General features: G+C 39.1%; 1 protein-coding gene across 2 annotated transcripts in view; it reads left to right on the plus strand.

Moving 5' to 3' along the window:
* Positions 1 to 2,852: 2,852 nt before the first annotated feature.
* TOX3 (TOX high mobility group box family member 3) overlaps positions 2,853 to 24,878 on the plus strand; it is an 87,568-nt gene continuing 65,542 nt past the window's right edge. For both annotated transcript variants that reach the window (XM_030582201.1, XM_030582202.1), the window contains exon 1: positions 2,853 to 3,688. In XM_030582201.1, coding sequence (XP_030438061.1) covers positions 3,587 to 3,688 — 102 coding nt within the window. In that variant the 5' untranslated portion in view covers positions 2,853 to 3,586. The remainder of the gene's footprint in view (positions 3,689 to 24,878) is intronic.

Here is a 24,878-nt window from a genome sequence, read left to right on the forward strand (position 1 = left end):
CTTATGCCATGCCTTTCTGGGATCAGCGTAGAATAAGGTACAGGGATCTCAGCACTGGAGTCTCTCAAGTGGGAGGTTGCAATGGCTCAAGGCAACCATTACCTCCCCTCTCCTGGGATGTTTGCAGTCAACATGTTGATGGCTCTGGCTGAGGAGAGCCTATGGAAAATCTGTTGGGGTGACATGCTGATTCCTGCGGCATCCCAGATGGTGCTTAAAGGTTTTCCTCTTACGTGGACTCTATGAGAAGGAATCATGGGTGCTATCACTTGGATTTCCCTGTGCTAGCAGGAGTGAATCGAGCCACAGGATGTAACAAATATTAAACTGGTAAGAGCATGATTGCGATAATGTCCCCCTTGAAAAATCCTGTGTGTCTTTAAGGTGTCTGCAAAAATTAATTTAGGACACATCATGATTGGTGCTGGTCATGTCATTTACAGTTCGCAGCCCAATCTGTCTATACAATGCAAAATGGATCAGCTTCTTACACACACATGTGCACACACCTATGTACATACACATACATATATAAGACCTGCCCACATTTGGTTATGAAATGATATAATGGGGAGGATTGTCAGTTTGGACTGTGCAAGGGACTTTAATTAGAGGGCCAGGGTTTTGGTTGTATGGGTATCTTATAATTGTGCAGTTGAGGACTCAGCCACATAGATGTGTCTCCCTCATTTTCTCAGACCCATGAAAGTGCAAGAAAATTGTACTTATCTAAATTTTCTTGTAAGTTAGGAGACTTAAGACACTAGCCTGGTGGACCCTAAAGTCTGCAGCTGCCTCTTTCTGTGGAGCCTGTCAAAATGAACATGTTTAAAAATTAATCTAGGCACTTCTTTGTATAACATATATTTTGTGCTGAAATCCTTCGCTTATTTTTTTAAATGATATTAAAAACCTTATGAACACAATACTATTTCAAGAATTGCAATGTATATAGGAATAGCCTCTCTTCTCAAGAGGATGAGCACCTTTGGACACACATCTGGCCAGCTTCTACTGGTGGTGGGTTTTTAAGGATTTGCAGTTGGGTGTTAGGGTGGACCTACGCTCAAAGATAGGCTTCCTCAGCTTCCTAACTGCTGGAAGTTAGGAGAGGAGGGGCTGCAACCTTCTTCTGGATCCACAGATCCATCTTTTCTCTGTCCCTGGCTCCTTCAGAGTCTGGGGTCACAAGAACCCTTTGTTTTTCTGTCATCTGGTTTTATGAAGGGTAAAATGAGCAGATGTACAAGACATGTTCCCTCCTACAACAATTGTACAGAAATATGAATGCTACCATACAGGGTCTTCTTTAAAAGTTCTGTGGCTAACATTTTTGAGATACAAAAGCTTCCATAGATCTCTATGTGACAGCAGATCCAATAGTGTGGTAACTATGGTTGAGTAAACATATTTAGATTACTGTTCTCCCTTTCACATTGGCTTCCAAAGAATTTGAGAGAGAGAGAGAGAGATTTTGTGGGCAGGCTATTATGTTTTAAAGCCTTAATCTGATATTATGCTAGAAGAATCTTTTTCTTTCTTCTACTTCCAGGTTCAGCTAGCAAGATATCACTATGAATCAATAAAGTACATTACAAAACAAGCTGCAATTTAAAAAATGCAGTGGTGGAAGTTACTCACCTACAATCTTTCAAGAAAATAGGACAGGAATTGAAAGGTCCATTTACATCCAGTTATTGGAATACCTTTTGAATACAAAACAAGACCAAAAATAAATAAGACGGAAAGAAAGTTTGTCAAATGAAAACAAATTAAAGGAAATAGTATGGAAAATTATTAGAATTTTTTCAAGTGAATAATGGTCTTGTGTCTCTAGATACAAGATATGGAAAGCGTTGAGGAGGAAGGAAAGGAGGAGTAGATTTTGCTAGGGAAATGGCAGTCTGCTCTGGGATTCCTAGAGTGGTGGTAGAGTAAGAGGCAACTATGAAAGTGGAAAAACAAGGTGGGAAATGGAGGAGCAGGAAGGACTCAAAGAGGTGGGGGAGACATGGGCATGTGGATTAAGGGAAACTGAGGAATAGATGTGGGGAAAGGGAAGAATGGATCAGAGCAATGGGGAGGGGTAGGCACGTGTGTATATATGTACAAACTGTTCACTATGTGTGTATGAATGCATTGTACACTTTGCATGAACTTTGCATTATAATGTTTACCTTGAGTAGGTTATGTACACTTGCATGTGTAGCTGTGTGTGCCGTCTGTATGCACTTTGCTTCATTTATGTGTTCACAATACACACATTGGGCACTGTGTGTGCACATTGTTAATATTTTAAGCATTTACATAACACTTCAAGTGTAGCTTTAAGCCCTGTGCATTGTATTTATGACTGTGAGTGCACATGGGGTACGTGCTGTACACTATATATGTGACTGTGTGCAAGCACGAGGCTTTCTCTATTCACTCCACACTTGGTATTGGATGGGGTGTGTGCATGCACTATATTCTGTGTGCAGGGTGTGTGTGTCTATCTGTGCAAACATTGTGTGGCACTGCCAATGCACTCCATGGATGGATGTGCAGTATCCTCTGCGCACTTTTTGGCTAGGTCTCCGCTCTGTATGTAGCTGTGGGTGTTCAGGTGTCTGCGCAGCCTGTTGACCCTGTACATGCTCCCCGAGTGTGCGCGCAGTCTGCGTGCGCACTGTCCTGTACTCCGGCTGTGCGTGCGCACGGGCTCCGTCTGGAGGAGCGCTGGCAGGCAGCCGGGGCGCAGGGAGCGCCAGCTGCTCGCCGTGGGAGGGGTGGGAGCGCGGGCGCGGGGAGGGGCCCCAGTCCCTTGTTCCACCCGCTTCACTTATTCATTCCTCCTGGGGAGCGGTGCCAGTAGCGGCAGCTCCTCTGCTTCTCCGGCACTTTGAACTCCACGCAGTGTAGCCGAGGAGGGTGGGAGCCTTCCCCCCTCGCCAGCGCCCTCCCCCACCCAAGCCAGCCTGGTCTCACCCCCTCCCGGACAGCGGGGCTGGGCAGCTCTTTTTCTCCCGCTTGCCTTGCAGCCGGGCGAGGGGCTTGGATCGTCTGCGGGCAGAGGGGTGCGCGGGACCCTGCTTCCTCCCCCTGGCAGCGGGGCAGCCTTTTGTTCCCCCTCTGGCCAGCGAGCCCCGGGCAGAGCTCAGCAGCCCCTTCCTGGGGCAGGCAGGCGCCGTGGGGAGAGCCGCTGCTTTATCAGCGCCGGGCGCGTGGCTTCTTTGTGTACAGCTGCTCCCGAAGGCAGAGGCGAAGCCTGTGGCTTGGCACTGAGCTTTCTCAAACCATAGCAGCCCCTCCTGCCTCGCCACCCCGGCAGAGAGAGGGACCTACCTGGGCTGCTCCACCTCCTCCCTCTCCCTTGTTTACCTGCACTTTCCCAGCGCCTTTCTTCTCTCTCCGGCTCTGCCCTCCCCCGGTCCCTTCCCCTGGTTGTCCCCCTTGCCTCGAAGGAAGATTCGGCTCCCTCGCTAGCTCCAGCAACTTGGTCCTTTCCCTGAAGCAGAGATCCAGGGAAGGGAACTGAAGGTGGATCTGTTATAACCTCCCAGCGCTTTTCTCGAAGTGCACTTCTTGGACCAAAACCACCCCCAGCATGGATGTAAGATTTTACCCAGCTGCAGCTGGTAGCTCCCTTCCCGGAGACCCTTCCAATCTGGACTTTGCCCAGTGTTTGGGTTACTACAGCTACAACAAGGTGAACATTTCTGTTCTTATTCATTATTCTTCAGGTTGCTGTTATATTGCATATCTCTGTATGTATTAGAGTTTGGTGTATGCCGGGGGGGGGGGGGGGAATATCCGGAGGTGGGAATTTTAAGTACTGATCCAGCAGGTTAAAACTTACTTTTCGAAACTGCAAAATGGGACACAATGTCCTTAAAAAGTTTAAATGCTCACTTTCCCCCCGGCATGCATTGATGGAGAGAGCCGCTGTGATTTTTGCTCTGTGAGAATATTTCCATCTCCCCACAGTCTGAAAGGCACAGCGTTGTAATGTTGTATTTACATTTGTAAATACAAATGTGTTACACTTTGAACAGCTACATCATGTTACCGCTTGTAGTGTTTCATTGGCCACAAGAGAATTACTAAGGAACCAAGTGTTTTCATCTGGGCAAAGGATCTTGTTTAGTTTTTTAAAAATATAACTTTAAGATGCGCTGCATTTTTCCCCGAATGTCGGGAACAATGGACAGCTTCTTTGAGTCTGTAGTAGCAGAGTGGGATTTCTATCCAGGACCAGCACTTCTGAAGTTTTTCAGGGGCTGGACCCACTTCTGCTCCCAGTGTTATGTTTTAGCAGAGTTCTGATGGAAATGGTGCTTCAAGACAGTGCATCTCTGTTGTGGGGGAAAGAAAGATATTATTCTAATAATTTGTTCATTCTGTTCTTTCAGATTATTTCAGATCAGTTTTGTCGAGTGTCTAAATAGAGGATTATTACAAAGTGGAGGATTATCTAGAGGTTTATGTACCTCAGCTGCTAACTTTAAAAGCGAATAAACATTTTGATTTGGATACTGTCAAAGAAGTTGCAGTACTGCTAACTGTATTCATTTTTCACACCTTTCTTGTGGCTTGTGTGGATTTCAGAACAGATGTTGCTAGTCAAGAGTAGATGTTCCCCAGTGGGTTCAAGCCCAGGAGAGTTTATGCCCAAATAAATTTGTTAGTCTCTAAGGTGCCATAAGGACTTCTCATTGTTTTTGCTGATACAGACTAACACGGCCACCACTCTGGAACCCAATGGCTCAATTTATTCACTAAATATGTGTTTAAATAATATCAAGACAGTTTGTTTCACAAATTACCAAAATCTGGAAAATGCAAAGTTTAAGAATGACACTGTGACTCATGCTATTTTGAAAAAGACTTAGCTGTTTGCACTGCGATGTGTCGCTAGCACATTGAGTTATTAGCACTGGGCCCTCTCCCATGCACATAAAGATCCCTTTCACACTGTGTTTTTCCTGGTGCTGTGTTTGCCCAACCTCTGGGGCCTTTTGTGATGTACTATATGAAATGTTGGGGAAAGAAAGGGTGCTGCACAAAGTGTTAACTTATGTTAACGCTATTTCTAGAATCCTTTGCGAATGCCTCGTTAAAGTTTGAGGAAACACAGAGATCACTTTAAAGGAGAAATAATTTGAGATCGAAATAAATGGATGGAACAATATCTGAGTATGGTGAAACTTTCTTATGAAAAAATAGAAGTGGCTGTCACAAGTATCCTTTTCTGTTCCTCTTCAAATAATAATTCTAACTTCAGTTGCTGCAATGTTGAAGCATGTGAGTGCTTTTTTAGGGGGCTGCCTTGCTCTTCAAAACAGATATACTTTCGCTGGGAGATGTAGAACAGACTTCCCGGGAAATGTACATGACTTGCTCATTGCGCATGCTCTCAGCCAATCCAACAGGGAGGCTATTGGTATGCTGCTTTGTTAATAGTTAATATTAAAAGAAAACATGAATGAAGATGACATGAGTGTAAAGCTTTGAATGCTGCTAAAGGCTTCAGAAATGCTAAAATCCCTAGTAAATATGCACTGTTGTTTGGTACACTAACTAATTTTGAAAACCTGAGTCATTTACTTGACATAAATTTATTTATTCATTAACATTTTTATTGTATTATATACCTCACGTACTTATTTCAGGAGCCACTACAGATATTGTGTAAATTCTTCTTGATTCAGTGATTGTTACATCCAAAATCTTGAATAGCTCCAAAACCAGAAGTTTGTTGTGTAAACTCAGTTGGTGCAGATGCATATAAAGGTCACATCTAAAATCACCATACTGATTACATTTTTATTGTGGGCAGGAAAGGAAGTAGTGCACGTATGCACCAAACATTAGAAGTAACCAACTTCTTGACCTGTAAGATTTTTGGAAAACCTAATGCAAGTTCCATTTTTCTGTACTTGTTAACACAGTTTTGGTAAAGACTAGTAGGCCAAGCTTCAACCTATAGCAGAAGACGTTTTTATGACCAGAGGGGAACTTGTAATAGAGCTGCATTGTGTGAGTTGTTACAGATAAATCTTTGCATATTAAGGGCCTGATCTTGAGCAGAGGTGTGCACCCACAGTTCCTAAAGATGTTGTTGGGATTGGTGGGTATCATTTCCCGTTAGGATCAGTCTGGAAAGCAATAGCATACTGTGCAGGTGTTTCAAGAACAGAAGTGCATTCTGTGATTGAGTTCCTAGAAGGGAGGCTCTTGTTCTGTAGTAAGTTAGATTCAGCTTCGACCTACACTAAATAGCTCATCTAGTAGTTGCTCTCCTGCATGGAAAATATACTCCCCACCCCTTAAAACCAGAGTTCACAAAAGAAGGTTAGACTAGACAATCACAATAAGCCCTCCTGGCCAGTGCCGCCCAGAGGATTCAGGGGGCCAAGGGTCTTCCCGCTACTGAATTGCCACCGAAGACCCGGCACTTTGGTGGCGGGTCCCAGGGCGGAAGGACCCCCCCGCCGCTGAATTGCTGCCGAAGATCTGGAGCGGAAGAAGCTCTGGGGGCCCTGTGAGAGTTTTCTGGGGCCCCCTGAGCGAGTGAAGGACCCTGCTCCAGGGCCCCTGAAAAACTCTCGTGGGGGCCCCTGCGGGGCCAAGGGTCTGGGGCAAATTGCCGCACTTGCCCTCCACCCCCCGGGCAGCCCTGCTTCTGGCCTTAAAATATATGCATCATTTCAAGTTTTCTTATTAAGTTTAGTTGTGAAGGATTTTTTTCCCCCCAGATATGCTTAGGCAAAATAAACTATTTTAGTCACTGGGCTCAATTGAAAGCATAGAACTCAGGAGTGAAATCCTGGCACCACTGAAGTCAATGGTACATCTCCTATTGACTTCAGTGTGGCCAGGATTTCATCCCAGGTCTTGAAGGCTCCCAGCTGAGTTCCCTGTCCACTTGACCACTCTGCCTTATTGTTACAATCTGTATTCATATTCTTCTTGTAATGTGCCTATGACATTACCTGCTACAACTGAGTTGCTGTGGAAAAAAATGGTGTGATTACAAGTAAAATGGTTTCATGTTGGAACATATCACTGCATAAACAACACAGTTTCTATGAAAATATTGCCAGTATGATTAAAAAGTGTAGTTGACAATTCATGAGTCAGCCACTGCAAATTAATTGTTGAGTTATAATGTCTAAAAATTTCAACACAAGCACTAATGTTGGGTAAATACACTATAAAGATAATCATTGGAGCAGAATTCTCACTCTAACATACTGCTCTCGCCCTCTGCCTAAGGGACAATCTCTCTGTCACTCATCTGAAGGCCATGTGACTCTGCCTACCCCTAAACAGAGCTCTGGTATAAATGTCACAATGTAACCCTGAATCTGCAGGTATACAGTACACAAGAAGGCTAACTTGATTTGTTCCACCAGAACAGCCTCTAAAAGTTGCTACTCTTAGGCTTAATGTCACCCTGTTGGTTACTCAGTGTTGTGGTAATTATTTCCAAGGTAGCACCTTGAATCGTAGAATATCAGGGTTGGAAAGGACCTCAGGAAGTCATCTAGTCCAGGGTTTCCTCAGACAGGTGTCGCTGCTTGTGTAGGGAAAGCCCCTGGAGGGCCAAGCTGGTGTGTTTACCTGCAGCTCCCATTGTCCCAGATCTGGGGATGGGGCAGGTAACCACGCCGGGCGCCTGGCCTGCCAGGGGCATTCCCTACACAAGCGATGACCCCTGTTTGAGAAACCCTGATCAAGTCCAACCCCCTGCTCAGAGCAGGACCAATCCCCAGACAGATTTTTGCCCCAGATCCCTAAATGGCCCCCTCAAGGATTGAGCTCACAACCCTGGGTTTAGCAGGCCAGTGCTCAAATCAGTGAGCTATCCCTTCTCCCTTTGATTTTGAAGACTCAGTTTTGGAAATCAGATAGGCCCCTCCTGCAGTGTATTTAAGCACAGGTTTAACTTCAAGTACTAGAATAGTCCAAGTATTGTTGTTTTTATTATAGTAGCTTCTAGATATTTCTAGATTAGGATTCTATTTTGCTAGTCACTGTGCAAGCACGTAGTATGCTCCAAAGGGCTTACAAAATAAATAGCTAAAGAGCAATAGGTGAAACAGAGGCACAGAAAGGTGAAGTGATTTGTCCAAGGTCACCAGCATAGCCAGGAAGAGAACCAAGAATTTAGACCAGTGCCTTATCTGGTCCATATGAATCTCATTTACTTCAATATGATTAGTTACATATTTAAAGTGAAGTTTGTGCTTTTCAGGATTGGGTCAGTAATTCATAAATTTTCCATACTGATGTGACTGTAGTTGGGTAATCAAAGTACATAACCTGCCCCTCTGTGTGTTAGGACTTCTGGTAGTTCTCAAGGAGGAGATCCATCTCTGATTGGTAGAATTGTATGTCGGACTGCAATATGCCTCATTCTAGTTCAGGCCTGTTATATTTATATGCACTTAAAAAATCACCATAAAAGAGTTGTAAAAAAAAATTATTAAAAGTTGAAAGAGACCAGCTGTTACACATTCTGCTTCTGTCTTGCTCCCTTTTATGGTTTTGCTGATTGAAAGTAATTTTGGAGGTAGACTATAGTATATATATTTTTTAATCTAAATAAACATTTTCCAGTTATTGAATAGATTACATGACTTGAACTGAAAATATTTATGGAACTATTTTCATAGAGAATAAGGAAGTCTGTATAGCAGCCACAATTTTCATGGTGGTTTTAAAAAAAATAACCCCCCTCCCAAAAAAAGCACGACAGCCTGGTGCTTAAGTGAGTTATCATATCAGAACTGAACAAAATTTGCTGCATTATTTAACAGTTTACATTTTTATTGAAATACAGTGTATTTATTCCATACAGATGCTCTTGAAGGTCAAACATTTCAAATTTGGGTGCCTATTTTGATGCAGAGTTTGATGTTTTTTGCTGAAATATCTTGTATCTTATGGGTTTAACAATGAGTTTATCCTATATTTTAATAGAGTTACAGAGACAGCAGTAGCCTGGGTCATGAGGAGCCTTTAGGCTGGCTGTACATTAGTGAATGAAAGGAAAACTCTGTTTCCTTTTGGTGGCTGAGGATCCCGGGCACATAAGCTGAATGCCTTAAGACATAGGCAGCAGTGTGCGTTTTCAGAGGGAAATATGAGTTTTAAGTTGTCTGTAACATTCTATTGCTGCTCAGTCATGTTTACGCTGATCATTAAACATAGGTTTCACCACATGTCCCAGACAACTCATCTAAAGACAACAGTTATGAGATGGGAGACAATCCAAATAAGGGTCTGTGATCTCTCCCCTTATCACCCCTTTTTGGATTGCCATTTTATCACTAGTATAGTTCAGTGATCCTCCTGGACAGCTGACAAATGTACTGAATTGTCACTTGCCCAAAATGGTAAACAGATCTGTTAGCATTTCAGCACTGTACAGGCAACTTCTGTGGGGAACCACAGAATTGTGCAAAATGTCCCCCCAGACCTCTGGGGACCAAGAATATTCCATCTGAGATTCCCTTTGCTCCAAAGAGGCATGAATTTTGATATCACTGAAACCTTTGTCAAGCTAGGGAGCTTTACTAATACAGACTTCATGAGGAACAGTGAAAATCCAAAAGTAGAATAAAAATTACAGTTTGTGCCATCACTAGCTCTTGCAGTACATTATCTTTCTGAAGAATGATCTTCAGCTTTTCATGACTTGAGTCGTCTTGAACAGCTAGCTTAGAAAACAAGCCCCCTATATGTCAAGGGCAGCAACTTTACAAAGGACTGTGTTGTTTTGAAGGAGCTTGTGCGTAGTGGTGACACTAATTGGATTGTGCAATGTATAATTTTTTTGTTCAAATAGTGCAATTTCTATATTGAATAAACCATTTGTATGTATGACACAGGGAGAAATTGGTTTTAAAAACAGTTAACATAGCAGAAGCTGTTTTCTCTTGATTTATCAGCAAGCATCATTACAACTAATTACAATTTAATCAGCAAGGACTTTTAATGAAGTACAATAGTGTGAGAAAAGTAAAGTGCGATAGTTTATTGTTAAAGGTTTTCTGAAGTATGTTTAATATGGCATATGAAAAGCCCAAATAGGTATCATTTAAAAATTTGAAGTGATAGTTTGTAACAAATTAATTCTCATAAAAATATTTCCAAGAACAAGGAAAATTATTTTTAAATATCCTTTTGAGACCTGTTCTCATAGGATTGTTTACTTTAAATATTATTATTTGATACAAGATAATCATTTTCAGTTCTACCGAGGAAGTGAGGTGACATTTTGGTAGCAGTATTACAGGTAATCGCTTACATTCCACCACAAACGCTTGTGCATGTGAGTAAACTTCTTTTAGATTGTAAGCTCTTTGGTTGGGACTGCCATTCACAGTAGAACCTGAGTTACGAACTAACCAGTCAACCACACACCTCGTTTGGGACCGGAAGTACGTAATCAGGCAGTAGCAGAGACCAAACAAACAAAAAACCCCAAATACAGTATAGTATTGTGTTAAATGTAAACTACTAAAAAAAAAGATAGGATAAGTAGCATTTTTCTTCTGCATAGTTAAGTTTCAAAGCTCTATTAAGTCAATAGTCAGTTGTAATTTTTGAAAAAACAACCATAATGTTTTGTTCAGTTACCAATGTTTAAGAGTTATGAACAGCCTTCATTCCTGAGGTTTTCGTAACTGAGTTTCTACTGTATGATATTTTTGCACAGTGCCTAGCACAATAGGCCAAACTGGTTGTAACCTTTAGGTGGTACTTATTGCAATGTAAATATCATAATTAGTATTGATTTGTTGTGTTCTTGTAGCCTTATTGGTCTAGGATATGAGACAGACAAGGTAGGGTGAGGTAATATCTTTAAGTGGACCAATTTCTCTTGGTGGAAGGGACAAGATTTTGAGCTTAATTATTATTGTTATTGTTGTTGTTACTAATAATGTATTTGAGTAGTTTCACTGAATTCAGTAACACTGTAAAAACACCCAAATTATGTAGACATAAAATAGATAATTCAGTGGGATTATTCAAATGCCTAAGTGTTTGGAGAATCAAGATCTTAAGTGCACAATATGCCCTTTTGATCTGTAGACTCCCATTGCTGCTTACAGCATGATGTAAAATTGGGTTCTGCACTGACAATATGCAGCCAAATACCTAATGGCAAGGCTGAGTACTCAGATTCTTAACACTCTTATCTGATAGCAGTTGTCCATACTGTTACCTCTCTATCTTATGTATTTGTAGAGTGCCAGTCACCCTAGTATCTTGGAGATGATTTCTACCATAATTGAGAACTCCAGAGAGAAAAACTAATCAGGAATTTAGAAAGCAAAGTCACACAAGAACCTTCTGGTCTCTACCATTGTTAAATTAAGATGAAGCCTTTGATGAGATCATGTTTGCTCATTATTAAATGTTTATTTTTATAATAATGTTACCATTTCATATCTGTTTCCTTGTATCCTAGTGCTTGTCAGCCCAAATCCAAATGATATTTTTGTGTGTTCTCTCTACTTGCAATGAAAACAACATATTGAAAAATACAGAAATTTAATACAAATATTGAACTTGTAATAACAGAGGGGAAAAATCCTTTATTGTAGAATTACTCCTCAGATTTGCAGTTTTCATATCAAAATTAGATGGTTTATTTGACCACACTTGGTGTATATATAAAGTCATTTTCACTGTTTCCTCTTTCTCTTTTGTGAGCGACCCCTTATAAACATCAGCATGGGAGCAGAAAAGCCCTTATAAAGTTTAATAATTTCCTCTCCTCCTTCCACACACCCCCCCAAAGATTAAGACCTATTATTAGGCGGTTCTCTGTCAAACAAGAAGTTTTGAAATTGGTCAATTTAAAAAAAAAATCAAGTTGACTGTGTCCCCTTTAAGCTGATATAAGGTTCTTGGATAGAAATGCACCGTGTTTCCTTTCACGAGCACTTTTGGGTTTTAACTTTGTTTATACTCATTTAGGTCAGATCCAATGTGGGAATTGTTTCATTGATATATATGAGCACTAGATCAGGCCAATTCTTGGTGTTTCATGGGAAAAATCATTTCCAACTCAATATTTTGTTTTTGTTACTGTAAGGTAGAATCCTTCTCAATGTGTGGTTCATCTTGACCCTGCATTATTCTTCCTGGCCACAAGTTTGCACAGGGATATCCAAGAGCTAACTCTGTTGGAGGAGAGGTGGATGTGGCATACACAGAAGGTAAAAGTAGAGGGTATGTTAGTGTGCGACCGGGCAACGGCTAGAGGCAGGGATCTGTTTGAGTTCTCTTCCTGGATACTGCAACTTTTTTGATTTGGATCTCATCAGCTGCTGGTAATAGAAGTTGCTGTGGAGAGGCAATGGTACATCTCTCCTTCTCTTTCTCCCTATTTATGTATAAAATGAATGATTTGGGCCTCAACACCTTTACATCTGCATTTTGTTATCTTCAGTTAACTCTCGCCACTAAGACAGCTTAATGGAACTACCACATAAGTAAAGATACATGAGTAAATGAGATTCAGAAGCTCATAGCTACCTGTATTACAAAGTCAATTGTTCTTTCCTATTTTACTGAAAAATGCGCCTAGTTTTTGGAGTGAGTGCCTTCTTATGGGTTGAGCTTTTGTGGATGTCTCTTATCCACTAAAGTAAAACAATAGTAAAGTTTACATGTAATTTTCAGTTTGAAAGCTACTTTCCCTTTCAAACAGTAATTGCAAATTCTTTTTTTTTGTTTTGTTTTGTTTTGTTGTGAAACTGCTTTAACTATGAAACAAACTCTTCACACCTGGTGTAAAAACCAGCCATCCTCATTTGCACTTCTACTGGTGGTGCTGAAACTTGGGGCTTCTATTTAACACTGAAGAAAGGGCACACTGTTTGCATTGAAATCAAGTAGTTTAAAAAGGAAAAGAGAGAGAATAATACAAGAAAATGAGCAAACATTTCAAAACTGGGTACCTGAAGTTAGGCACTTGAATCCGTATTTAATCCCTGCAAACACTTACACATGTGAACAATTTTATGTGCATGAGTAATCCCATTAAGCTCAGTGGGATAACTTGCATGCGTAAAGTCAGTCACATATGTGTTTGTAGGATTGGTGCATATTTAAATACCTAACCATTGATTTAGATACCTAATTTTAATGTGAAATATTTTATAATTGTGCAAAAATTGACTGAGAGGCACTGAAGAGCTGCTTATTTTCAAAGCAGAAGATATTTATCTCATAACTGAGCTCTTTTACAGTTACTCTATTTATAGTTATCATGCTGCTTTTATAAATAGCTGCCTTTCAGATGGTTTAGGAAATTGGCATACTCTGTCTTATTCATAAAAGCATATTTCTTAAATTAAATTATACTTTTATTCATAAGCTAGTTTCTGATTGGCAGAGGTTTGTCTTTTTTTTTAGCAGTTTCAAGTTGGTAGAATAAACAGTATTGAATTTAATTAAGTTAAGTGTTACTTAGGTATTGGAAAATTGATATTCAGTGTGCTTTAGAAAATAAAATTTTTAAAAGAATAGCTTCGTTAGGTTCTTAACCTGTATGCATAAAGATACAATACTACTACTACTATTAATAGATAAGCAACTATGTACTAACTGCAAAGATATAATTTCACTGATAGGCAGTAGTAATACACTCTGTGGTTGTGGTTTCTCACCACAACCCAAGATGGAGGTTTTTTTTTTCTATTGCATTGTTTAAGATGGTTAGGAACACTTTAACCTTACACTTAAACAGTTACAAGTCAACTTCTGCTCTTTACTTCAGTATAAATTGCAAATATATATGAGAGCACAACTTGGGCCTACAACATGAAACATTTATGTTGCATATAGTCATGGATCTCAGTGGAAGCAAAGACTTGTACATGTGGAATTGTGAAGTCTGTGACTCTTTAAGAATTTGGAAAACTATATACAATGTGATGAATTGGCATAGCTGACTTTTTGCAGAAGAACAATGTATGCTTTGTGTAAGCTTTTTTAAAAATAAAGTCAAGCAACATGTGTTCCTGTTTTCCTTTCTTTCCAATATTTCTTTTAGACACACACTTTAAGGTATCTTTCCTCTGGCACAGTGATGTAATGGGGCTTTAGTGTGATTGAGAGTTAGGCTCCAGAAGCATGTGTATCAAGCATATGAGTGTATATAGATGAATTACACATTACTTCTGATGGTGCAGTCTGACATCCTAACCTAAACAGAGACTTGCATGGTTGCTTTTCTGACAGAGATCTACCTGTTGTTTGTGCCGTAATACTGTATATACAACAGATAAATTACGTCCTCTGTTTTATTCTGGTATCTTTGTCTTTAGATTTCAGCATATGAAAAGCACATTTCAGAATAGCTGGGCTGTGTTACTCATGGAAGATGTTTACAAAAAAGACTATATGTAGCTTGTTGAATATACATATAGAATTGTTACTCCAAGAATTCAGCTGATACTCGCCTACAGAATTATGCATTCTTCATGTGGGATTTGAAAGGTTCTAATATAATAATCTTTTCTAAATGGTATATGAGCAGATGGCTTTATTCACTGTGGCTGGCGCTTGGGAAGTCTAGCAGCACCCCTAGATTATTAGGAGCTGCTTCAAGAGAATGAGGATTTTTGTCTGGCGAGGGCAGGTGGTGATTTGCTAGCAGAGGACAGTTTTATGTTGTATCTTTGGCTCCCAGTAGCAAATGCTGCCTGGGGAATGTTCTAAATCAACCCACTCTTTGGGTGCTGTTGTCATGCTCCACCTCTGATAGTATTTCCCGATTTTGACATGGGTTGGCTGGCTCTAGGTCATACCAGCCGCTTTAATTACTTTTAACTCCCCCAAACTGAGGCAGACTTTCACCACCCAGGCCTGAGGTATGTCTGTAAAAACTAGCATAATCCAGGGCTAAATATAGCCCCCAGTGTTTAGCAACAAGTTGTACAAAAGGAAATCATATTTATTATGCTAAATGGAAGGATATGGTGAGGTAGACAAATGACTAGGTAACATAGGTTTACAAAGCACTTTGGCACTGTACATATGCAAAGCCATTTGTGGGATAGTGTCAAATTTGCAAGCTTGAGATGAGTCTTGAACTTTCTACTTGAAATTTAGCTCTGCTCTGAAAAGTCACTGTAAAAATGGCATTATGCAGTTCCATGGTTATTGTGTCACAGTGATTTGCAGATCTAATTTGCTCATTTTAAGTAACAAGATGTTTTTACTAAATGCAAATAAAACAGCTCTCTTTCTGTCTTCCATATTATGAAGTGTGTGGGAGTTCTGCTTGAGTGACGACTGCAGTATTTCGCTCTAAATTCCAGTTGCAGAACTGGATTACTGGTGACACAACATACTTTTTTACTATATTACTGTATCCATATCTTTAGCCAGTAGGAGTTTTGCTTGAGTAAAGGTCACAGAATTTGGTGCTTTAACAACTCTGATGATGATGTGTGAACCAGAAAAGAATCCAGCTCCCTTGCATATAGATGTTGACTCTGTAGAACTAACAGGAATAAAATAAACTTATTCTTTAGAAAGCTTTGCAACCATGACTTGTAATGCACACAGAGATGAAAATTGTTGAGTCAGAAAATTATACTTTTATATAGTCTCTTTTTAAAATGTTATTTGAATTTAAGGGTCTGACTCAGTTGAAATGGCTTTCAGAGAGCCACAAAAGTGGTAAGAGGCTACTTTTTATCGTGAAGGGTTAGGACTCTTTCTTTGCCTTCTCTAGAGTCATTGAATTTTTTATGGCATGATTATGGTCCTAGTCTCCCATATATCTACTGTATATGACTTTCTGGCCCATTCAATGCTTGCCATCTTTGCATCACATTTCACACTGCTTGGCAATATGCATATGCACAATTATTTCTAAATAGATGCTTTTAAAAGTTATCTCATCATGAGAAATGAGCAGTATGGTATGTGATGATAAAGAGCTTGATTCATGTGATGATATGTGTGAGCTTTATGCTATTTTAGACTTTATACACCTGCAGAGTTTCTGTGACTCAAACAACTCATAATAGGCTCAATTAAAAAAATAAGGACATCAGAAGAGTTGGATAGGGTCTAGAAATCACAAAAATGTAACAGGAATCTATATGGCCTCAAACTATATAAAGTACTTGAGTTTAATTTATTTTCTGCATGGATGAGAACTGACATCAGACATATTCCTTGCTGTCTCCTGCAACTACATTTCTTTCTCACAAAATGTAAACTTTTTCATTGAAAATAAATATGAGACTAGCAAGGAGTGTACAATTTCTGTAGAGTAAAATCAGTTCTGGACCTTCATAGTCTCTAGTCCAGATTGATGGGTTGCAGCTGCTCTTGATGAGAGACAGGTAGTTCCGTTGTTGACATCTGGCCCAGAATTTTTACAGCAAGCATCTCCATCTCATATCTCTCACCATTATTTTTATGCTTTTTCCCTACTTCTTTCTGCTGCATTCCTCACCTTCATTCTCTACTTTCACATTTCTTTGTGAAAAGGCAGTCACACTAGTGGACATAAAATTCTGAAAAGGCCACGTATTTTTAAAGAAAGGAAGATAGCTGTGGTGAACCTGCAAGAAGAGTGAAAATAACAGAGTGAAGAGTTGGGGAGCATTCCTACAGTTAATAATTTTGGGGTTGATTTGTCTTTGGTGCCCCTGGGCTCTGAAACATATAGTTTTTGGGACTGAGGATGCCTGCTGTCTTCCCAGAGAAGGAGAATTCCTCATTCAAAAAACAGAACATTGATAGTAACCAGACAGAAAAGGAAAAAATGGATTCATCCTTTTTCTTCTTTCATTCTGATACCTAGCAAGGGAGCTCACATTTGTAGCACTCCTCCCTTACCTTAGTAGTTCAGGTTATCAAAGTTGTTAGCACGGATGCTGCATTAATGTCATTGAATTTAGAAACATGAAGAAGATTTCAGACAATTCATCTCTGTGTGGGTGGAAGCAAGTGAGGCAGTTATTCTGTTCCAACCGCAGAAGTTTTCTCTTGGAGAAAAGCTCTTCTTTTAGAAAGTCTTATTCTGAAAAGAAGGATCATGACTCTTCCAGACATTTAACCTAGAGAAAGCACTGAACTTTGTGTTAAAATTTGTCAAAAACATGTGTGACTCCCTCTTCTCCAGCTCTGGTTTCCAAAGTCATCTAAGAGCAGGAGAAACTGGATAACATCATGCTCCCGTACATAGTTGTAAGTTCTCTGATGGAGAATCTGTGGCAGGCTGAAGACAGAAATAGTTCTCATACTTTAGCATTTGATCGAAGCTTCATAAACTACTTGCTGAAAAAGTAAACTGGGGGGTACTGTAGGAATATCAGCTGTCCCAGGCTCCACAGACCTGGGTTCTAGTCCCCCAGTTCTTAGGCATCCATGATCTGAGAAGTTAAAGCCACTCCCTCATGCTGTTTGGAAAATAAATGGAATCCGTGACAATAATCTGTGTTACAAGAGCATTGCACAATTCAGTAACCATCCATCTGGCTGTTAAAGCACCAACTTTCATGCAACAACCACTATATGCAGTGTCTGTCTCAGCCTCGCCAGCAGCAGCAACATATCTGCCTGGTAACGAAAATGGGTTATACAGCCATAAACGAAGTCATAAGACCTGAATTCTTTCTTTATGAAGCGACAACCATTGTTATGTTCTTCTACAGCAATAAAACATACAGAATTGCCTCATGTGCCATGTCCCTGCATTCTAAGGTGTTCTGAGTTCCAGCAGAAGGACTGGCTAATCTGGTGGGAGCAAGAGAGATTTTCTGCTTTGAGAAAGCAAACCATAGATGGGACAATAATCCAGAACCTGCAACAGAAGGATTTTAGAAATATCCATCAACTGTCAGTGCAGAATTTCAAGGAAATTAATTTTTAGAGGTCAATCAGGTCAACCCGTATTGTTTTGTGAGTCCATGTTGTCAGACTGGAGGGAGGCTAAACTGGCCAGTGAAAGCATGAACTGATTTTTCTACAGACTGCTGTTTGAAGTCAGTAGTTAACAGAAGTTGTTTGTGTAATTTATAGTGATTCCATCACCTGGCTGGTTCATTCCCTCTCGTGTGTTATGTGTTACAGACAGAGACAGATGACATCAAGCCTGATAGATAATCTCCTTGGTATCCCGGAAGAGAAACCAGTTTCTCCTCTGGAGGCATGCTCAGTCATTTTCTTAATTTATTTTGCCATCTCTAAAAGATAACAGGAGGTAGATGGCCAGTTCTAGATCAAATGGGTGACTCATTTTGTAGTGAAGAAATGATTATGAATGGAAACTGCAAGGGCTCTGCTGTTGGTGATTATCGGGCATCCCTGGACTTGGAAGGATCACATTCTTGTTTCATTAGAAAGATCTTGAGTTTTGCTCTGAGGGATGATTATCTACAATACTATTCTCTCCGCACTGAATTTATCTCGGCTCCAGAGTACTGTATAATGTACTGCTGGAGGGAGTCTCCAGGAGCCTAGAAGGAAATTATCTATCTAAAGTATTAGAGGGGTAGCCATGTTAGTCGGGATCTCTAAAAGCAGCAAAGAGTCCTGTGGCACCTTATAGACTAACAGACGTATTGGAGCACGAGCTTTCGTGGGTGAATACATGCATCCGACAAAGTGGGTATTCACCCACAAAAGCTCGTGTTCCAATATGTCTGTTAGTCTATAAGGTGCCACAGGACTCTTTGCTGTTTTTCATCTATCTAAAGAGATTAAAGGAATTTTCCTTCGTACATTAGATTGTTACCGATGCCACTTCTTATGGCTATGGGGCAGATCTTCAGCTGGTGCAAATTGTCATAGCTCAAAATGAAACTTTGATGGTTTACATCATCTTAGGATATGGTCCATGGGACTTGAAGTGGTGGTTGGCTCAGGAGAGATGGTTCCTTTAGCAGTGTTTATAAATCAGTAGCCTGAGTTTCAAGGCTTGGGAAGTTTTCATGACTTTTTAAGGATATGCCCTTAAGAAATGAAGCCCTCATAAATTTGGGCAATGGAAAAGAATAGATACCTTTTCACAGAGGATATATGAAATGATTGTGAGTTCAGCTGTCCATGGACCTGTTTGTGTACGAGATCAATGTCAGACTGTCTTAGTTCTGTGGAAAGTAATTAGAACCGGAAATTAGCACAGTGTGTGTCTTTCCCTTTTCCTAGTCCACAGGGATAGACACACCTTAACTCTGATCCCATTAATGTAAAAAGTGGTTTGCAAGATGCAGAAGGGTTTGGCCATAAGCATTCTAGGAATTCCACTCTAGGTACTGCAGTCTGAGTTTGTGCAATTTTCAGTAAAGGAATAGTATTCTTTCCCCATGTTTGGATTGAAAGGGGGATACTTAAATCAATCCTGATTATTGACAGGGATAGTTTGCATGTGGCAGAAACAGGAAAAACTCTCTTTGCCTAGCAGATTATTCAGTATTTTCTAGTTACAATCTAGTCACTGATATTTTTATTAAAGGCTAACTGAACTGTTGATGGTAACATATATATATATATATATACAAGTGATAGTATAATTTATCAGATATAAAAGTAAAGGATTACAGCAGAGTTGAGACAATGTTATAAAAGTTATATCAAAGATACATTTACAACTACTTAATTCCACTATGACCATCTATCCTCAAATTGTCCACTAGCTAATCTGATTCAGACATAAATTGTTCCATTTCATTTAATGGTTTTATTCTTGTCATCCTCATATGTATAGTAGGTATTTGTTTTTGCAGCCATAGTAATTAAGTGCAATTTTTTGGCTTCAGTTACAAGGATTCTTCTGTCTTTGTTTAATTTCAGTAAATCAGGACATTGCCTTAACATATAATTAACGGAATTTGGAGCTTCTTGAAATGTCTCTTGTATCCATTGTCTAACAGCACATCGGAATTCTTTCAGTTTGGTACATTCCTGGAAGAGAGATAAAATGATCACTCATACCATGGCGCACTAGCTAGAATTTTCTTGTGAATTTTGCATCGATTTTGCTTTTTTAAGATTAGTGTACAGAAGTTTCCATAAATAATTTCCTACCTCCCACAAAGTGGATGAAGTTTTACTGTTCATAGCGATAAGGTTTATATTCTCTGTGATATGCTGGTTCCTTTCCTTTCCTAACCTGGTGTCATGTTGTCAATATTGCCCTCTAATGCCATAGAAAAATGTGTAGTTGTGTATTTATTTATTTTTATCAGCGATCAGATTATTTTATAATTTCCTAACATAGTCCTCTTGTTGGGATATTGATAGTTTAAGCTTCCTCCAACTTATTTTCTTCATTTTAGAAGGGATCACCAAGCAAACCCTGTCCATCTCTTTCCAATACTTAAACATTCACTTCTGCCATGGGCCTACAGGAAGAGAGGAGAACTAAAGAAAATATTAATGAAAAGAAAAACAATCATGACATGTATATGCCTTACTAAGTAACTGCATGGTATGATTGTCAACCCACTTTTCCCCTCCTTTGTTCCCCTCTCTTGACTGTTTGAGTCTCACATGTTGTGCATGATTGATTTAGATTTTTTTTGGGCCAATGACATGCCTTCATTTTCTTTTTGAGGTTTCTGTCATATATTTGGGTACTCTATCATCATCACCACCACTCCTTATCCATTGTTCATCATTGTATTATGAATTCAGAGGGAATTCTCCAACAGGTAAAATGGAAGCTTTCTAATCTAAGCACTAATTTAAATTTAAGCAGTAATTGGTATTAGTATTTATTCAGGAAGGCTTGGACAAAGGCTAGTACTTTCAGAATCCACACCTCTTCTTTAATGCAGTTCAGGGGATAATTATCTGGTCATTAGATGGAATTCCATCTTCTTGTGGTCTCTTCCTTAAGAATGTGGCTCAGTTTGTTTGGAGTCAAAAGCTTGATTCTAAGGCTTTGACAACATCCAAATGGTGATAAATGGGATATATGGTGTTTCTTCTAGGTTTCACTTGAACGAAGAGATTCTCCCTACATTTTACTTGCACACTGCTTATAATAGGATTGTATTTGCTACTTCCTATATGTCAGAGGGGTTAGTTGTATTTGGGGATGAGGGGGGGGAGGGGGAGGGAAGAAGAATAAGAATTAAGAATATCAAATCATCTTTTTATCCTGTGAAGAGATCCTAAAAAGGGAGCCATGATGTTCAACTTTTTGATTCCCAGATGGATTAATGGAGGGATTTTGGAGGGATCTCTGGCCTGATGATCAAAATATATTCCACAAAGAAAGTGGCCTCTTCCTGGTTGGAGAGATGAGGTGAAAGAAATCTCCAAATGCCCTTCATCTCTTCATTTTGTTTTACCACCATAATATACATTTTGTCATCTGGTGACTGTTCCACAAAATGGAAAAGGAACTTACTATGACTTACATGCGAGGGAGATTTTCCTTTACCTCAAATGGTACATGGTTGTGCTTTCAAGCTGAAGCACTGGGATTCCAATCCCAGCTCTGCAGGTGTGTGTGTTTGTGTGATTTACCTAGTAATTGTGACTGTTGTCTGCAACATATGGATTTGTTACACCAAGCTGGACACTTTTGACTCTGCAGTTGTATGTTCAGCCATGACATCCCCAAAGCAATGATTTCTGTTTAGCTCCACTTAATCTTGCTGTAAGAACCTGCTATTTAGAGCCCATCAGCCTGGGTTGGTGGATCTAACGGTGTAGAAAATAACAGTGTGTAAAGGCTGTTTATCTCAGATACACCTGTCTGGAATATCCCACACTGATATCTATGCACTATTTTATACATCTGAGTGTTAGGGCTGCTGTTTTCATAATTCCTTGTTTCCCTTTAATGATTACGATACAGTAACATTATAGTTTTGATCCTCTTTAGTCAGTTTTTATTACCGCTGAGTGCTGTATTAATCTCATCTAGGGAAAAGATAGTTGAGAACTCAGGTACCAAACTTGTAGGTTAGTTCTCATAGATCCTGCTACTTTTAACTCACAGAGAAAGAAATTACAGTTTGTCAGTACACACTTGGAGAAGCAGAAAGTGTCTTTATAAAAAAGAGTGCTACTTTCCAAAGATAAAGGTAATGGAAAATAGGCCTCTTGATAGAAAAATTTTACTTTTATAGTAGTTACAAATTAATGCATTCTTCCTGTCGTCCTTCTCTTGTGTAGTTCTGTCCCCATTTTGGATTGCATACTGCTGGGGTGCTGTAACAGATTGTGGGGACTCATGCATAGAATCCAGTTAATTTTGAAAGAGGACACGAAGGTTGGGTGATATATTTTCATATACTAGTTCCCGATAAGGTCTTTGTGAAATTTAATTGCAGGGCCTAAACCGCAGAAAGTGAGGGCCTACATTTTTTTAAAGTGACTAATGTTTTTGGGTGCCTCCTTTTTGGGTGCCAAATTTGAAGCACTTTAAAAGTGACCTAATTTTCAGAGGAAGTCCACTATATGGTCTGAAAATCAGCCTCCTGAGGTGTCTTTAAGTTGTTTCCCAAAAGCTGAGAAACTCAAAATCACTAAACACTTAGAAAATGTAGGCCCTGCAGTATTTTAATGAACTGGATGTATGACTACTCAGGTTATGGGAATATCAGATCAACTGTTAGCATGAGAACCATCATGATAATCGTACAGATCTGTCTTACCAAGAGAAGATCATAATCACATGATTCCTGTTTAAAAAAATAATTGGAAAGATCTTGTCACTTACAAAACCGTTTTACTGTTACTTGTATTTATTCTAATCATGTATGGGAATAGTAAGTTTAGCAGAAAGTATTCAGCATTTTATGTCTGTCTTAGTAAATTTGATAGCTGCTTCTTAATTTTTATTAAAGGACTTTGTAATCAAACACATTTATTAATCAGAAATAATCAGCTTTTCCAGCTTTACACATGTAAATCACAGAAGTCCTAAAGAATAAGAACCAGGACTCTTACATCTGACAAATATACGGGGCTTCATTTCCAGAAACAGAACTTGAGCTATGTTCTTTCTTCTCAGATAACTCCTCCTTCTTGAACAAGATGCTCATCAAAGAATGTTTTATGAAACAGAAATACACCACTCACAAGCCTCGTTGGATTCCACAAGTTATTAAGTTTCACATCCTATATGGTTTATTTTTCCAGATGCACACTTCAGAATAATGTATTTTTAATACTACATACAGAATTCAACAGATTCATAATAACACATGATATCTTAATATCCTTTGTGACATCCTATTGGTCATATCCAACTGGGCTAAACAGTTGTGTATGCTATAAAAATGACATCTATTATAAAAATAAGGATAATGCAAAAAGATACAAACAATCCCTTAAATTTGTGAAGACTGTTACAAATCTTGAATGTTAATTTTGAAGGAGAAAATACATGCTAATGCTAAGTTTATGCCTTCAGTTAATAGCCCTTTATTCCTCCGGGAAAAAAAATCAAGCAGCTATGCTTTAAATGAATTTAATGAACTGCAAAGACTGACATTTTCACTATAAAAGTCACACTTCATTTAATGAAGTAGTTAAATATTGATGCTATATTAAAATACAGACTGAATAAAAATGGCAATATGGTTTTCAAAATAGGAATTCAAGAGTTTTTTTTTTGTTATATTGAAAATTTCATGAACTGAGAAAAGGGAAGTACAGTACAGCAAGATATCTTCATGATAAACACAAAATACAGGGTTGAAATAACATTAAAGTTGAAAGACATAAACCCATAAAAGCAAGGAAATTGAGTTAAGCCTTTCATTGCACTCTTAACTCAGTCCCTTAGTACTTAAGCATTGCAGTGTTATATGAATGGATCCCTCGTAATTCTCCAGTGTCTGCGTCTTCTGTGGGTCTAGAACAAATGCCAATAGATTGTAACCCTGTAGTACAAGTGGTACCCAAAAGAATTAGCCAGATATTTAATCCATGTCGTTAAAATAAATATTTCCCCACATGTTCTGTATGTTTCCCGGTTTGTTGTGAGTTCAAAATTGTTGTTTTTTAATGTTCAAATTTTGTGACAATAGTCTGACTATATTATGGGTTTCTATTAATGTGGCCTTTTTCATTTATCTTCATTTTTGTATGTAGACTTTCATCATCATGATCTTGATAAATTTGTCATGAAGCAAATAAGGACAAAAAAAAACCTGGATAAAGAAATATCATTGTTTGTTGGCTCCAAAGAGCTTCCCAAGAGGGGAAAAATGGGAATCTTGCCACTGACTTCAATGGGAACATGACTGGTACGATAATCTGAACATTTAGGACTAAATTTTGTTGTTATACCATGTAAAGTCATAACTCCACTGACTTCAGTTTTCCAGTGCTGTAAAACACACAGGGTGAAATCTTAGCCTCATTGAAGCCATTGGCAAAACTCCTGATGACTTCAGTAGACCCAGGATTTCGCCCTCAGAAGTTAACTTGTAAACCAATGGCAAAGAGTTCTAACATATTATTTTCTTGTGTCAGATCTTCAGTTGGTGTAAAATGATTTCTGTACTTTGAATTTAATAGAGCTAATTTACACTAGATAAAAATTATGCCCTTACCCTGTAAAGTAAGAGTTTCTAATTTTAAGAATAACCATGGTCTCATTTTGTCCCCAACCGACTATCTCAGAACCAAAAGGTAGTGATGGGTACTGAGAAAATCGGGTTGTTTTAAAAAAAAATAGTGTTCGGTATACATTTAGTAATACTACCGAATAATAAAGACTGGTTAGGGAACATTAATTAATTTATTTCCATTTCTAACAGCTGCTATGAGTGGTCTATCTGTGTTGGACTGGTTATTTTTTCTGATACATAAAACACAAGTTTAACAATTTGTTTTTAAGTGCAAGGTTGGAATATGCAGACCCTGTTACATAGTTATGT

Source organism: Gopherus evgoodei, chromosome 12, assembly GCF_007399415.2.
Source record: "Gopherus evgoodei ecotype Sinaloan lineage chromosome 12, rGopEvg1_v1.p, whole genome shotgun sequence".
NCBI lineage: Eukaryota > Metazoa > Chordata > Testudines > Testudinidae > Gopherus > Gopherus evgoodei.